The 15,614-nt window shown below is 52.0% G+C and overlaps 1 protein-coding gene across 2 annotated transcripts in view; it reads left to right on the top strand.

Moving 5' to 3' along the window:
* The first annotated feature begins 516 nt into the window (after nt 1-516).
* TRAM2 (translocation associated membrane protein 2) overlaps nt 517-15,614 on the top strand; it is a 76,041-nt gene continuing 60,943 nt past the window's right edge. The window contains exon 1 of one of the 2 annotated variants that reach the window (XM_087438710.1): nt 517-716. In XM_087438710.1, coding sequence (XP_087294836.1) covers nt 597-716 — 120 coding nt within the window. In that variant the 5' untranslated portion in view covers nt 517-596. The remainder of the gene's footprint in view (nt 717-15,614) is intronic. The other variant, XM_087438711.1, reaches the window with a different exon arrangement.

Genomic DNA, 15,614 nt, shown 5'->3' with positions numbered 1-15,614 from the left:
CACCGAACCTGCGCCGCTCTCGGCCCCCAGGGCCACCGCCCGCCCCCCCGGGAAGATCCGGCCGCCCGGCGCCCCCACCGGCCGGCCGCGGCCTCCCGGGCCCTTCCCTTCCCGCGGAGGAAGAAGCGGGCGCCGAGGCGTGGAAGCCGGGGCCCACTTCCTGTGCGGGCAGGGCCGGGCGGCGGCGTCCCCGCGGCCTGCCCCCTCGGCGCGGGAGGCGGCCGGGCAGCGGCGACGGGCACGCGGTGGGGCTCCCGGCTCCGGCACCCCGCCGCGCTCGCCGCCCCGCCCGCCCCGCGCCCCGCCCCCGCGCGGCCCCGGCGCCGAGAGGGTTAAGCGCGCGGGAGGCGGGGCCGGTGAGCCCGGCGCGCAGAGGGCGGCGGTGGGGAGGGGCTGCGGCCGGGGGCGGTTCCGGGCGGCGCGGCGCGGCGCGGCGGGGCGGGGCGGGCGGAGGAAGGGGGCGGGCCCGAGAAGTTGTTGGGCGCTGGGCCGGCGGGCCGGAGGGCGAGCGGGCGGCGGGCCGGGGCTGGAGAAGTTTGCGCGGCGGCTCGTGAGCGCAGGGTGCGGGCCCGGCCGGCCGCTGCGCGCCCGCTGCCATGGCTTTCCGCAGGAGGACGAAAAGTTACCCGCTCTTCAGCCAGGAGTTCGTCATCCACAACCATGCGGACATCGGCTTCTGCCTGGTGCTCTGCGTCCTCATCGGGCTGATGTTCGAGGTGAGCGGGGCTGGGGAGGGGAGAGCCCCCCCGCGCGCTTCGCGCCGCACACCCCTGCAGGTCCCCGGGGGCCTCGTCTGAGCCGGGGCGCCCGGCTGCCCTGGACGTTAGCTGCACGCCCGGCTTTGTGCACTGTACCCCTTTGGCCTCCTGGTCAGCCCAGACACTGCCCCCCAGCTCCTCGCCCTGCCAGCCGGGCCCCGCTCTGCCGCCCCCTTGGGCACCCGCCGTCTCCTGCAGCTCGCTCTCTCTGCAGCCTTGAAGTCCCAGCCTGGCCTCGAACCAACCGCAGCGCTGCCACTCTGGCCTGACGACTGGGGTTTCCTTTCTGGTGTCCGGGAGCCAAGCCCGGAGACTCCCAGACCCGCAGTCATTTCACAACTCCCCCTCCCAAGCGGTGGCTGCCAGCTCTTCTGGGCTTTTACAGTGGGAGGGACCCCTACCCTTTCCACCTCCCGCCGGGCTGTCTGGGCCTTTTGCATCCTCAGCTCTGGACCGTGCTGGGGTGTTCACGTGTGGCCCCGGCCGGTCCCAGCAGTGCTCTTTGGCCGTCCTCCTACCTCACTTTTTTTTTTTTTTCCGCTCCTGCCCAGAAGGCCAGTTTTCATATCCCGTTTATCACTCTGTGGACTGTCCCTTGAGAGCCCTGTGTGGTGGGCGCAGAGCTTCTCCTGGGTAGAGGGGCAAGGAGAGGGACAGGGATACCCTCTGCTTTTAGAAGAAAGGTGATTCTCTCATCGCCTGGGGGTGGAGGGAGAGCGTGGGGTCTCCCCGACAGCACTGCTGGTGTGGGCCTCACAGAACAGGGGGTCATGGTCCAAGGAGGCTGATGGGAAGGACTCTCTCCTCTGGAGAGCCAGCGACAAGATGTGATGTTCAAAGTGGGAAGAACTGGAGGCAACTGGGTATAGGGCTTGCTGTGGTATATCTTGTCTCAAAAGTGAGATAGGTGAGTAACACTCCCCTCATTCTCAGCTGGTCCGCTGGGAGGCAACGCCTTGTCCTCCGTCTGGTAGGACTGCTTATCTGCATTCTCAGGGATGGGATAGGAAGCTGTAACTATTTATGAACTGCCTTGGGGATGGAAGAGTCTTAGCCTGGCTAATGTCTCCTTTTTGTGTCCCTCTGTCTGTGGGTCCCCTGTCTCCTCTCTATGGATGACAAGGGTCCTCCTTGGCTGGTGAAGCTGCCCTCAAGCTGGCGACATTCTTGCGGTGGCCCGGTCAGAGTTGGATGTGTGAATGTGTCCTCAGCTGGGCTTCAGGGTCTGTAGGAAATAAACCTGAGCCTAGGAGTGGGGTCGCACTGCACCTTTTGGGAGTGCCCCTTTACTTCACTCCCTCCTCCTTCCTCAAACCTGGGCAGCTCTCATGGTGGGTTTGAAAGGGCTTTGTCAAGCAGGGTCTGCCCTGTGTCCCAGGCCTTGCTCTGTCACTAGTCTGATGAAAAACCTGACTGCAGCCTCAGTTTCCCCATCGTTAAAGAGGTTAGTAAAACCTGTCTTCTCCACAGGGTTATTGTAAGGTTTAACTAAGATCGTGTAAGCAACAAAAGCCATAACCGATTCCACAAATGTCGCCTACTCCTGAAGCCCTGTAATTATTTATTATCATAGTAGCTTAGCGAAATAGGAGAGTGTTTTTTTTTGTCCAGCTAATACCCTCAGTATCTATTTGCTGTCCTCCGTTCTAAGAGGCCTCCCAGTGCCGTGTCACCAGTCTGGGAGGGTGTGGTTGGAAAGACACACGTGACAGCTGTAGACCTCGTAGCCACACGCTCGCAGCCAGCGAAGTCTCTTTTACAGCCTTATGGCTGTCTCTGCTGTGTTTCTGTCATTTGTTAAGGTTTGTGGCTCTACCTGCTTTATCTTTGCTCAAAAAGAGCTGCCTAGTGTTTGAGCTGGGTCCCTTCTTCCCTCCCTCCCTCCCTCCAGTCTGGTGGAAAGTCCTATGCATTAAACTTGGCACATGATGGGAGTTGAAAAGTGCTTGGAGCCCTTACTCCCAGTACCTGACAGAAGAGAAAGGCCCAGGTGGAAAACAACTATGACCAAAACAACTGCCCTCCTCTCTGCCCCCTCCTGGGATTGGGCTCTGAGTGAAGAAAGGGACCTGGCTGGAATGCCTGCAGGCTCCCTCTTCCCCAACCCCTTCCTGTAGAACCATCGGCCTGAGGTGTCTGCGCTTGCGGGAGGTTGTCTCCTTCTTTCCGAGTTGCGTGGAAGGCATGTTGTGGGGTTGTCGGTGTGTGCTGGTCTGGGAGAGAGGGCCGTGCCCAGACCTTCCTTATGAAGGACACATGCTCTGCTGTGCCAGGCACATAGTAGGTCCTCCTGGTCTCTGCCTACCAACTGACTCTCCACAGAGATAGGCATTTTGGGGGAACTCAGGTTTTTGGAACTCTGGCCTGCCTACCAGATGAGAGCAGAAACAGCTAAGTTACTTCTAGGGACCTCAGAGCAACACATGTGGGCATCTTCACATTTGGAGGAAAGCCGGGGGTGGAGTGGCTTCATAACCCAGCGCAGGACTTTCTAGATGTGAGTTGGGGCCTTCTGGATTCTCCCTGGGGGTGTGGTGTGTTTGTGTGTGTATGGAGCGCTGCTATGGGGGGGCAGCCCTGCACTTAGCACACATTTTCCTAGAAGTGAGGACAGAAGGAGGGGAGGGAAGGGGAGACAAGGAGAGAGGCCGGCAGGCTCTTGCGTTTCTAACTTGGGCAGGGCGAGGATTCCTTCATTCAGAAGCTGAGTCAGGCTCAGTTATAATTCTTCCCACAAAGAGCCACTCTCCTGGCCACTCCGCCCTCCGGGGTCCCCCCTGCACAGCCTCTGCCAATGAGCTGGGCCCCTCTCCCCCGACCCCAAGCAGCCACAGCCCTCGCATCCTAACTAGTCTCCGTCTCATCCCAGCTGTGCCCCTTCCTCAAGTCGCTAGTCAGCTGGCCAGTGTTCAGAGGGGCTTTCGTTCCCCTCTGGGGGACCCCAGGACTTCACTTCTGTCCCCTGGGAGATGAGGACTCCAAATTCCTTCCCTTGGGATCACTTCCTTTTGGGAACACACATGAAAGGGTGCGCCTCCCTCCTCCTCTTGGTTTAGTTTTGGGCCATCCTAAGATTCCTTCTCCCATTTCCAAGGCAGGGGGCTGATTCTTCCCCCTGGACCCAGGTTTTCTTTCCGTCTTGCAGACTGTTTGGAATAGAGCTGTTCTGTGCAGCCACAGCACTTGGCTAAAAAATCTCAGGAATGTGGAGCTTTATTTTCCCCCTCCTTCCCTTCCAGCTTTCTCTTTCTTAACTCTGCTTTCCAGAGCTGGTGCAAGGGAGAGTTTCTCCTCCACAGTTTGAGCCTTCAGTGCTGTCTTAGGTGGAGTCCGGCCTGCCTTCCTTCAGGGTGTGGGCGGCCAGTTGAGGTGTGTGTCAGATTTGAAAGCAGCCTTCCGACCCTCCCCTCTCGCTTCGCTCTCCAGTGTCCCGTTCAGTGCCACGTTTCAAACTGAAATGGGCAGGGGAAGAGGAAAACTCGCATTAGCGAACAGAGAGTGAGGAAAAGGGGGAGCATCGAACTGAGAGAAGCAATTATACATTACCTCTGAAATGTCATTTCGAGACAGAAACTTTTTTGTTTGTTTTAAAGCTCACTGCGGGCTCTGCTGGCTCTACAGCGAGGAAATGTTTCTAAAATTCTGGGCCCGTCGTTCGTAGGTTTGGTTTCTGTTTGGTCTGTGATGACTTATGGGTTTAGGACCCAGAGGAGTTTTTGGGTAGTGGCTGGTTTTTGCTTTTTAATTGTTTTGGAGGCAGATATGGTAGAGCTGCCTATTCTCCAGGAATTACCTTCTTCCCTGTTCCTGGCTCTGTGATTGACTTGTCAGGATGATGTGTTGGCAGCATATACAATGGGAGCCCCGTGCGTCACAGCCTGTTAGTACTTGGGTTCCGTGGCACCAGTTCACATCCTCCCAGACGTACCTGTAGCACCATCATAACCTGAAGGGAAGCTGCTGGTCCTGCCTCTTAATATTAGCATTACAAACAGTTCTGCTTAGATTGTGTTGATACAAAGAGGTATGTAACTGGCACAGATATGCATCTGCGGACATAGGTCGTCTTTCTTTGACTAACTTCTAATGCGCTTTTGAAACATTCTTTTACCAGCTTTTACAGTTCCTGGCTTTATGCATCTGCCTCTCCAGCCTCTGACATGGTTCATCAGTTCTAGAGAAATTAGTCAGGGGAAACCGAGAAGGGTCACTTAGTCCCTTGGGTGCCCTTGTTCTGTGGTTGGATTTCTACACACGTTGCTCAGTGATCTGACGACAGAGCAGAAATTTGGAGCTGGTTTTTCTCCTGGTCAAGCCTCCAGCATAACCCTATCCTGTGGGGTGTAAGGGTACCTCTGTTATCCCTGTTCCTTGCCTTGGCAAAAATGTGGTTTCCAGAAAGGTGGCATTGATCAGTTAGTGAGTTTTAACACTAACTGCAGGATAAAGACTGATCCCTGTAGAAATGCCCCGCACTGTGCCTGGCACACAGGCGCTTGATCAATGTTCTCAACAATCACACCGAGGACTACCATTGCTGGTGTCATTGTAGGGCCTGTGAGGATGCCTTCACCGTCAGACCAGCTCGTTGGGCACCCCGGCTGTACTTTCTTATAGACGTGACGTGTTTCACGATGAGACCTCTGCCCAGGTTCCCCAGTGCTGGCTGTCTGCTCCCCAAAGGGGAGCATTCTTCTACACTGAGCCCCTCTTTCCCTGGGCAGCTGCTCGACGGAGAGCATCTGTTTTCTCCCTGACATCCATCTTATTAGGACACAGGCCATGGGGACTGGGGAGTCAGTGCTGCCGTGTCAGCTGTGTGGAGGAGTGAATGGCCCCGCAAGCTAAGTAGGTGCCACTTTTCTCTCGCTCCCTCTGATGCTGAACGCTCAGTCTGCCGTTTCTCGGGGGCACTGTTCACACCCTTCACAACAGAGTGCCTCAGTCCTGGCTGTTTGCAGAGTAACATGTGTTGCTATGGTGCAAACTTCACCTTGGCAGGCATGGGCTCCTTTTCGATCTGCCTCCTCGTGGGCAGGGGCCCCAGAAATCACTCTGTGGCAGAGCTGATGTACCTCCCGTTCCCACCCTGATAAGTGACGAAGCCAGAGGGTTGATAAGACCGGATTAGAGTTCCCAAACTACAGAAGGGCTTTCTAATCAGCCAGAGCACTATTAGCAGGCTTTGGTGGGAAACTCACTGATACTATCTCTTAACCTTTTTATCCACCGCTGTGTATCTGGTATCCCTTGGTACCTAATGGTTAAATAAAAGAAAAAAAAAGGAAAAGAGAACAGTAAACTACTGACATGGCTCCTGTCACAGCCCTTCTTATTTCAGGAGCGACCTGTATCTTTCACACAAGTCTATGGCTTTGCCTGATTTACCTCTACTGCCTCAAATGTCCCGCAGGAGAAGAGAAGCAAACCTAACTTAGTCACAGCTGGTTAACGTTGCAAGTTAACTGTGTGGTTTAAAGAGCTTTGCAAGCGGCTCTTCTGGGCAGTGTCGGTTCACATGGCTTTCCTTGCTTTTCAGCAGAGGAAGTGGAGCCAGATTGCAAGTGGGGGGCTCTGAGGCCTCCGGAGCCCTCCAGCGAGTTTGTGGGAGCGCACAGTTGGGTGAGGGCTGCTCTGGGGCTCTCCTCCCAAGCCACGTTGCCTCTTGACGGCTTCCCTCACTTGTCTGGAGTGGTTGGCAGCACGTTACATCTGTGAAATGCTTTACTCGCCTCACCCTGTAATCTGGCTGGTTTATGGGGGTTGTCATACCCATCCAGAGCCTGGCTTCTAGAGGAGAGACTTGGCCAAGGACCATCCACTCCGAGTTAGAGGCGGAGCCAAAATAAGAATTCGGCACCGTCTGGCTCACATTTAGAGCTCAGCCCTGGTGCTTCCAGGGATGGGGCGGATGTAGCCATGGGCTGCTTTATTTGTCTTTGTCTGAGTGGAATCTGTTTATTACCTGGAAGTAATGTCTGCGGGTCATTGTTCCACTTGGAGGCTTTTCTGCCAGGAACAATCATGGAAATTTGCACCTCCCTAATAGAGAGTGACCCAAATGTGTGTCTCACGTGTGAGCACAGGCGAATGGGCAGAGGCTTTACCTACAATTAAAGCTGCCGCTCATCTGCCTGTGATGAGCCGACATCTGTGTAAGAAGGGCTGCCTCTGGCTGTTGTATTTTCACTGCCCTCGTCATCAGGTTAATATTGTGGCCGTAGCTCAAGGGCACATCTTTTCTTTGCATTTTACAAGCTTAATGGCTACAGGGAAACCTGTAAGTCATCTACTGTGTTTATAGAAGAGGAAAATAAGACCCCCGGAGGTTGGGGGATTTGCCCAGGACAGTGGAGTGAAGTTTTGGCAAACTTGGGGCTTGAATCCACATCTTCTGACTCAAGTCCAGTGCATTTTCTACACATCTGCCCACTGGAGTTCTAGATGCTGCCTTTGAATGCCAGTGTGTGTGTAGAAGCCTTGAAATTGGTCTGTCTGTCTTAAGTGTGCTGCAGTCATTTGTTTGGCAGCTGTTTATTGAGTGCCTGCTGTGTGCCTGTGTGAGCTCTGGGAATGCAGATGAAGAAGGTGGGGTCCCTGTCCTCACAGAGGTCACAGTGGTAGCTTAAAGCTGATAGACTATTTGTGGATAGGAGTCAGGTCTTGCACTTGATGTAAGTGGCAGGTGCCTCTTACAGACTTACAGATCGTTGGGCCTCAACTTCCAGCCATTGCTGTTGGTGGAGGAGGCGGTTTACTGAACCGAGACCTAACATCCTGAGGGTGGGGTTGTCAGAAGTCAAAGGACAGGAGTGGCGGTCACTCCTAGACATCTTGTAAGGCACAGCTGGTGCTCTTGTACTTTACAGCTTTACGAATAAGTGAGCTGACCAAAGGCGGTAAGTGTACGTGTGTGTGCGTGTGTGTGCAGGTGCGATTTCTAGTCCTGGGAGGCCTTTACTGATTGAAACGTTGGTTGAGGTGAAGGAGAACTCTTCCATGTGGTTGCTTAAGATTTTTACCATCAAACTCGAACTTGGTCTGAATGTTCCTTTTGGGGTGGTGGGAGTGGCACTCATACCTGGGGAGAGAAGGACATAATCCTCTGAGCCTTAGGTGCCCTGTAGGGAGAGGGTTTCTTAAGAAAGCTCCTGAGCTTTGCAAACGCAGAGTATTATTAGTTTAATCAATTTGTTCCTTCATCTTTATTATAAAGGCGTAGATACTCTCTTTTTATAGAGAATTTTAAAAAGAGACTTTTTGGTGACCCACCACCATTATGAAGGCTTCTGTGGCTTTAGGGGAGGGGGAAGAGTGTGTCTACCCAGGACAAAGGGTAGAGATGTAATTTTTACAAACATGCCCCTCCTTCCTCTGTTGATCACCCTGCCTTGCTTTGAGGAATGCCCAGGACTATGGTCAACAAGTGTTGACGGTCTGGTCTGTGTGCCTGGGGCGGTGCTGGAATCTGCCAGAAGATAGCGTTGAGAGTCGTGGCTTTAGGTTGAGAGGCCCCAGGGATGCATTATCAGCTCCTTTCCCGAAGGTTAAGAGCAGTCTGGGGGCTCCTGACCTGGAAAAACAGGCCTTCCCTCCAGCGATTCCTGGAGTCCCTCAGGAAGTCGCAGGGCCCGCTTCACAATGCCTGGTTTCCTGCTGAGAATTGCTCAGAACTCGGAGCAGAATTGAACTTTTCAGACCCAACACTTCTGGAGTTGAGAGTGTGTTTAGTTTGTAGTCTGACTTTGTACTGGATCAACTTTTGACCTCCATGGGCAAGGACTAACCTGTTTGTATGGATTTTGTGACTGTTGTTTGGAAGAGGGATGTTGAGGTGGAAAGGAATGGTTGGTAGCTGATTTTTTTTTTTTTTTTAATTACAGCTTGGTCTCTGGTTTGGCATGAAGTGTGAACGTGTGCTCCTCTTTGAGTTCTCGAGGCATGAGTTGTGGCCCAGGCAGGGAGGTGTGTGGTGGACGGGGAGGACTGAGACCTGGGGGCCTGGATTCTTCTCTGGGCTCTGCCACTAAGTAGTTGTGAGGCACACACAAGGCCCTCACCAATCTGGGCCCCACTTGCTTCCTGGGGGTGTCAACCGTCCTGTGGCTCAGTCATGCCTTCTTCACATGGCTGTGTGGAACAGGGCTGGGAAATGTGTATAAAACTTAAGCTGCTGGTCAGAAATTGGGAGGAGAGGGAAGGAGGCATCATCTTCCCAGCCGTATAGATTTAGGATTAGTCAGAATAAAATTGCACCTCCACTGGGTTGGTGGTCTCAACTTCCTTTTTTTTATGAGGAAGATCAGCCCTGAGCTAACATCCATGCTAATCCTCCTCTTTTTGCTGAGGAAGACCAGCTCTGAGCTAACATCTATTGCCAATCCTCCTCCTTTTTTTCCCTTTTTCTCTCCAAAGCCCCAGTAGATAGTTGTATGTCATGGTTGCACATCCTTCTAGTTGCTGTGTGTGGGACGTGGCCTCAGCATGGCTGGAGAAGCGGTGCGTCTGGTGCGCGCCCGGTGCGCGCCCGGGATCTGAACCCGGGCCGCCAGTAGCGGAGCGCGCGCACCTAACTGCTAAGCCACGGGGCCGGCCCCTCAACTTCTAATCTTGGTTTCATTTCTTATTTGAGTTGAAGTCAGGTTCTGGCCTAAATTTGGGTTTCACAGATAATACAACTTAGTGGAACCAGTGGTGGGGAAGGAGAAAATCCATGTATTAGAACGGAATCTTCTGGAGTGGAGGAGGGGGAAGGCTTGGTTTGTGACTGTCATGTCAAAGGCCCTGTGGCCTCTTCAAGGCCCACCAGGGGACCTGGGAAGAGCAAGGCCCCACTGCCCTGGGGAGAATGGCTCATGCCTTCGGCTTTGTCGAGTCAGGTCTTGTCACACCAGTCCTCTGAGTGTGGCCTGGGGCCCTGGGCTTGAGCATATTCTCCTATTCAGTGATATGCTCAAACATACACACAGTCGCTCATCTGTGGCTTATTTTTTTTTCAGATCAATAGGGTGAACCTAGTGTCTGAAACCTGACCTGTGATCTGCCAACCCCCCCAACCCCACACCCCCCAACAGCACTCCTACGGTTTTGCCTGGCCAACTAATACCGTGAAGTCTCCCAGGTCCTGCTTCATCTGGAAGGCCTCCTCAACTAGTCTGACCACCTGGCGTGCTTTCTTCCTCAAAATTATGAGAATGAATTAAAAGCAATACAGGGGTGGAGATGTTAAGGAGAGGCATCAGTGCTTAATTACATTTTTCTGAAGCCTAGTTTCAAGTGGGAGTGACCTATTATATCTAATGTTTGAAATATCACAATTTTTGACTCACCAAAAGTAGTCCACACCTGTGCCATCCACTAGGTCACTACTAGCCACATTTCGCTATTTAAATGTAAATTCATTAAAATGAAATGAAATTAAAAATTCAGTGCCTCAGTCACACTAGCCACATTCCAAGGGCTCCGTAGGGCAGATGTAGAACATTTCGATCATCTCAGAAAGTTCTGTTGGACGGCGCTGGTCTATACATTGCTTTCTGAGTTTTTGTGGAAGTAAAGAATAAGGGGTCCTTGTGATGTGGTCTGTTAGGGGATCGTTAGAGGCCAGAGGTTGCATTGGCCGAGGTCATGGCCTGGAGCTGACTGCCTGAGTTTGAATTCTGGTTTTCCGTGTCCTAGCAGTCCCATCTTGGAAAATTATTTAACCTCTCTGTGCTGCAGTTTCCTCATCAGTAAAGTGGGTTAGTAATATGTCATAGAGTTGTTGGGAGGATTAGAAACATTAATACAAAATACATGACATTACATTAACATTTCTGTTAATACAAATACAGCATGTAGAAGGAAGGCCTGGTATGGGGTAACAGCCCAATACGTGTTACCTGTTGTTCTTGGTACATTCGAAAAGTGTTGGGGTGATACCTCGACTATGTAGACCTCCCCTTTGTGGCTGCCTCATCCATTTGGAACATAGCCGAGAGAGAGATGCAAGGGGAGGTCCCAGAGCAGCCAGATGATGGCCCTCAGCTTGCGCCCCCACGCCCTGATGCTCTGTACGCCTTGCCTGAGCTGGCCCCTCAGGCCCTTGCTCACGGCCCATCTACACTTACTTTACATACAGTTATGTGAAGCTTGGTTATCTGGTTCCCAAGATGACAGAAGAAAGAAGTTAAGGTGGGAGAAGGTAGCCTGGGGGTAGCTGACAGCTGGGAGGGCTATCCATTATTAAATACTTAAAAGTCGTAAGAAATGAAAAAAAGACAGGAGTACTTGGTGTCATTTAGAATATGAACAAACAGCTTCGGTAGATTTTCAGGTTATTATGATAGACTAATGCAGGGATGGTAATGATTACCTGTAGTTTCATGAAAAAGTAAAGGTATGCAATATACTCAGAAAGATTTTAGAAAGATTTCTATGCACAATGATTAAAATTTCAATACCTAAGTCTTTAACAATATGGAAAATTTGGCTATCCAGAATGATTCAGCCTAGAAATTTCTGGCGAGCCAGTTGTATAGCCCTGAAATAAAAGGCAAAGTTGGTCTGCTATTCAGTGCACTTTATTACCCAAGAAATGTGAAAGAGGCACTTTTGACATTCTTATGATCCAGCCTGGGTAATACCTTCGTTCAATACCATTCAACTACCTGGCCATTCAACCTTCATTCTTTTTTTTTTTTTTTAAATCGTTCATTAAATATACCCACTCGGTGCAAGACACTGAAGTCTGCAATGGAAGCCGGCTAACATTTGTTGACATGACTTGCTCTACTGTGGTCAGTTTTGGAGAATGAGACGCTTCTCGGCTACTGTTTTTGAGTTTCTTGGGTCCAGATACTCCAGACATGACAAGGCCTTGTCAAGTTGTCTCTGGACACTTACCACACCATTAACCTGCAGCTTGTAGCCAAGTGTAGCTTGACCAGTGTGGCTGGCCTCTCAGTCTCACCGGTGGGGTCATTGCTCACGTGGCCCAAGGGATGTGAGTCTGGCCTAAGGTGGTTCTAATCTCTTGCCCCCTCATTCTAGAGACATCGAGTAAACAGTGCTTTTGTGCGAGGCATTGTTCTAGATTCTGGGAACACAGGAAAAGGACATGTTCTCCACTTGCAGGGAACAACCTTACCGTCTAGTGAGGGAGACAGATAAAAGGAAACAAGTACAGTTACTTGACGATGAGTCTCCAGTTGAGCTGCCATCTGGTCTTCTGTGTCCAGCACACAGTGGTGTTCACTGAGCGGTGGTCTGCTAGAGGGGATGCTTTGGGAACATGGAGGGAGGGGCTTCTAGCCCAGAATAGGGGCGAATGAATGCTGGGTAAGGCCAGGGAGAGAAGAGGATGTGGGAGAGGGCGCTAGACAGAGCTTGTCCTTGTGAAGCCACAGAGGTGAAATGGGGCTGGGGCTGGTGTGGAGAAGGCTGGTGTCCTAGGATACTCTGGAGGTGGGGAGAAGAGGGGAAGGTAGATCATGGAGGGCCTTGTAGGTCACGCCAAGGGGTTGAGACTTTATCCTGGAGGTAATGGGGAGGCATTGAGGAATTCTGGGCAGGACAGTGACGTGAGGCGTTTGCTCTGGAGACTACATGGAGGGTGAGATTGGAGATGAAGTCTGGTCAGGAAGCTGTGGCACTGATCCACATGAGCACTGCCCCCTACCCCTCGAAATTTCAGTCTCCACCCCCAACCAGGATGTCTGCCCGGGACCCCCCCCACCTGAACTCTCAGTGTTGATCCAGAGTCCCAGAACTGCAGGGCCTCCTCAGTCCCAGCTCTCCTTCCCGTACTCTCTGTGTGACACGGACGAGCTGCAGGGCGGCTGTGTGGGGCGGACAGGGACCGTTAGAGCTGGGAGAGAGACGGCTTCTCCTCAGAGCTCTTTGTAACCCGAGGCGAGCGTCGATGCCATGCTGCCCTTGAGCGGGAATGTCATTCTGTTTTCCTGTCTAGTGCTGCCTTTGCATGACTTTATCACTGTAATGTCCTTCGGACTTATTAAAAAAGTATTTTCTGCATCTAATGTGATTTCTAATTTTTTAAAAACTAGGGCTTCAGCTGGATGGAACATCTTTTTCCTCCGCCTTTTATTTTTTTTAGCTAAAGAAGCCGTGCAGAGGCTTGCATTCAAGTTCTGTGGCCTTACCGAAGGAAGCTGGTTTTGTTCCAGTGTTCGGGGTTGGGGGATCTTCTTTTGGGGAGGCTGTTCTAGGGATAGGTGGGGGTGGGGAGGGACATGGGGGGTCGATTGGTGGACAGGAATGTCGGCATGGCCTGGATGTAGCATTCATTCACAAAGTTCTCGAGCCCTCACTCTGTCCTAGAGTCTGCCCATATTTTGTCAGGGAGGACCTCACAGCTGTCAGTAAATAATTCTTTGAAGTGAGCTTGACAAGATGAGGTCTAGCTGATCCATCATGTGCCTTCCATCTCTAAACTTCCACCAGACCCCTGGAAACGTGCAATGAGACTTTCCCCATGTCTGATTTCTAGCTCCATGGTCGAACACCTGGGGGTCTTCTTACCAAGGTCTGTTGTTGATCCTCCACGGTTTTATTAACCACCCTCTACCCCAATGAGTGACCGTGGTTTACATTGTCTCCAGAAGAGGGAGAGAAAACAAAAGCCCACAGTCGTCACTTCTCCCTTGCCTCGTCCCCCACATCTGGTCACTGAGTCCCATCGGCTTTACCTCCTGAATTGCCCCCATGTCCCCCCTTCCCCTTACTGCTCTTTGGCCTTAGCTCAGACCCTTGACATCTCTCACCTGAAGGTAATGGTGGGTCCTGACTTGGTCCTCAGCCCCTTGTCTCCTCTCTGGTCCCTCGTGCCCACAGCTACCACTGCTTGCCCTCAAACAGAGAGCTGAGCACGGGTCTCCCTTACTCACAGTCCTTCCATGGTGCCCACCTGAAGTCCGAGCTGCTGAGCATGGCGTTCAGGGCTCCCCGGAGGCTGAGCAGCCTTTGTGCTCGACCTCCTCTGCTCCTGACTCAGGCCCTGCCTCTGCCCTGACCCCCATGGCAAACCACCTACCTGGGGTTCCTGAACATTCCCTCCTCTTTCATGTCTCCCTGCTTTTGTTCATGCACCACTCCCATCTTCTCTTTGTCCCTTTCGTCTGACTGACTGCTACTTCTCCTTCAGTGCCCACCTCTGATATCGCACAGGGACCACCTGCTCGGAACGTGTCGCTGGCCCTCCTTCCCTGATAAGAGTTCATCGCTCCTGTCTGCCCGCCCCTGTATTTCTCTTGTTTATTCATTCAGCCAGACTCAGACCGAGCATTCGCCCTCTGCCAAGCACTGTTCTCCGGGCCAGGATAAAAGATGAAAAGGCGAAGATTCTGGCGTCACGGAGCCAAGAGTCCTTAGCGAGGTGACAGTGTCATTGCTGCTCTTGTGCATACGAGGTTCAGTGCAACAGTCAGGGAAGGGAGCATAACTCCCCTGGGAGGGTGAGGGACAGTTGATTTGAGAAAGGAGAAGTTTGGTCTGGGCCTTGAGGCCTGAGGGGCATTGGCCAGGCAGACGTGCTGGGAAGAGGGTGTTCCAGGCAGTGGGAGGACCTGTGTAAAGGACAGGGATGTGTATGGGGGTGTGGCAGTTGGTTCTCTTTTGCCAAAGTGGAGGTGTGGGGGTTAAGGAAGGAAGTGATGGAAGATGAGTCTGGACTGGCAGGCAGGGTTCAGGCCATGGAAGCCCTTGTTCAAAAGTTTGGATTTGCTCCTCAGCTTGGGTATTGGGGAGCCATTGAAGATTTCCGAGCATGGAAGTGACTTGATCATATTTGTGCTAGGAAGGTCCCAGGCCGCGGGGCTGAGGCTGGCTCCTTGATTTGCTGTGAGCCCCCTGAAAAGAAGGGTTGCTGCATATTTTCTCAGTCTCCCCAGCATCTCTGGTACCTGATGCGTAGTTGGTGTGACCTGATCGCCGATGGTCCAGTGCACATGCAGGATAGTGTGTCTTGAGTTGCTTTCCTGCTGCTCCCGCTGCTGGTCATTTGCAGCTTTTCTATCCATGCCGTCTCTTCTGGGTTCTCAGGTAACCAGTAGGAGATGCTTGCGAGCACATTAGGAATGCCGGCTACTTCAGCATGTGCGTACAGATAGAGAACCTACAATCTTAGCCTTTTAAAGCTTCAAAAAGAATTTTTTTGAATAAGTGATATTTGTCAATACAATCACATTGTTCAAAAATCAAAAACGTGTGAAGAAGGATACGTTGAGAAGTGTCCCTCCCCAACCTCTACTCATCCAACTCCCCTCCGCTGCCCCCAGGTAACCACTTTTATTAATTTTTGTGTATCCTTCTTGGGTTTATTTATGCAAATACAAGCAGCTATAAATATATGATAGATTTTACATACGCGAGTATGTGTTCCTGCCCCCTTTCTTACGCAAAATGAAGTGTATAATCTACCCTGTTTTGCACCTTGCCTTTTTAGGTTAACAAAACATCCTAGAGATCTTTCCATGTCAGTACACAGAGCATTTCCTCATTTGTGTCTACGGTATAGGTGTCTATTGTGCAGGTTCACTGTAATTCGTTTAACCAGCCCCTTTTGATGGACTCTGGGGTTGTTTCCAATCTTTTGCTCTTATAAACAGTGCTGCAATGAATATCTTGGTACACATGTCATTTTGTACCTATACATGCATATCTTGTAGCATGTCACAGTTCTTATTGCCCCCACCTCTACGGTGTGTGGCCTTGTCACTCTCCATGGCTTGACTGTGTGTCCCTCCAGGGCAGGAGAAGCTCTTGCTCCCACTGTGTCTCCAGTACCCAGCACAGTGCTTGGCATTCTGGTGGTTCTCATGTAATATTTTTTCAGTGAATAAATGGTAAAATAGAATT

Source organism: Ceratotherium simum, chromosome 13, assembly GCF_057802395.1.
Source record: "Ceratotherium simum simum isolate JZ-2026a chromosome 13, ASM5780239v1, whole genome shotgun sequence".
NCBI lineage: Eukaryota > Metazoa > Chordata > Mammalia > Perissodactyla > Rhinocerotidae > Ceratotherium > Ceratotherium simum.
The sequence above is the reverse complement of the archived record's forward strand: the minus strand, read 5'-3'. Positions and strand labels throughout refer to the sequence as shown.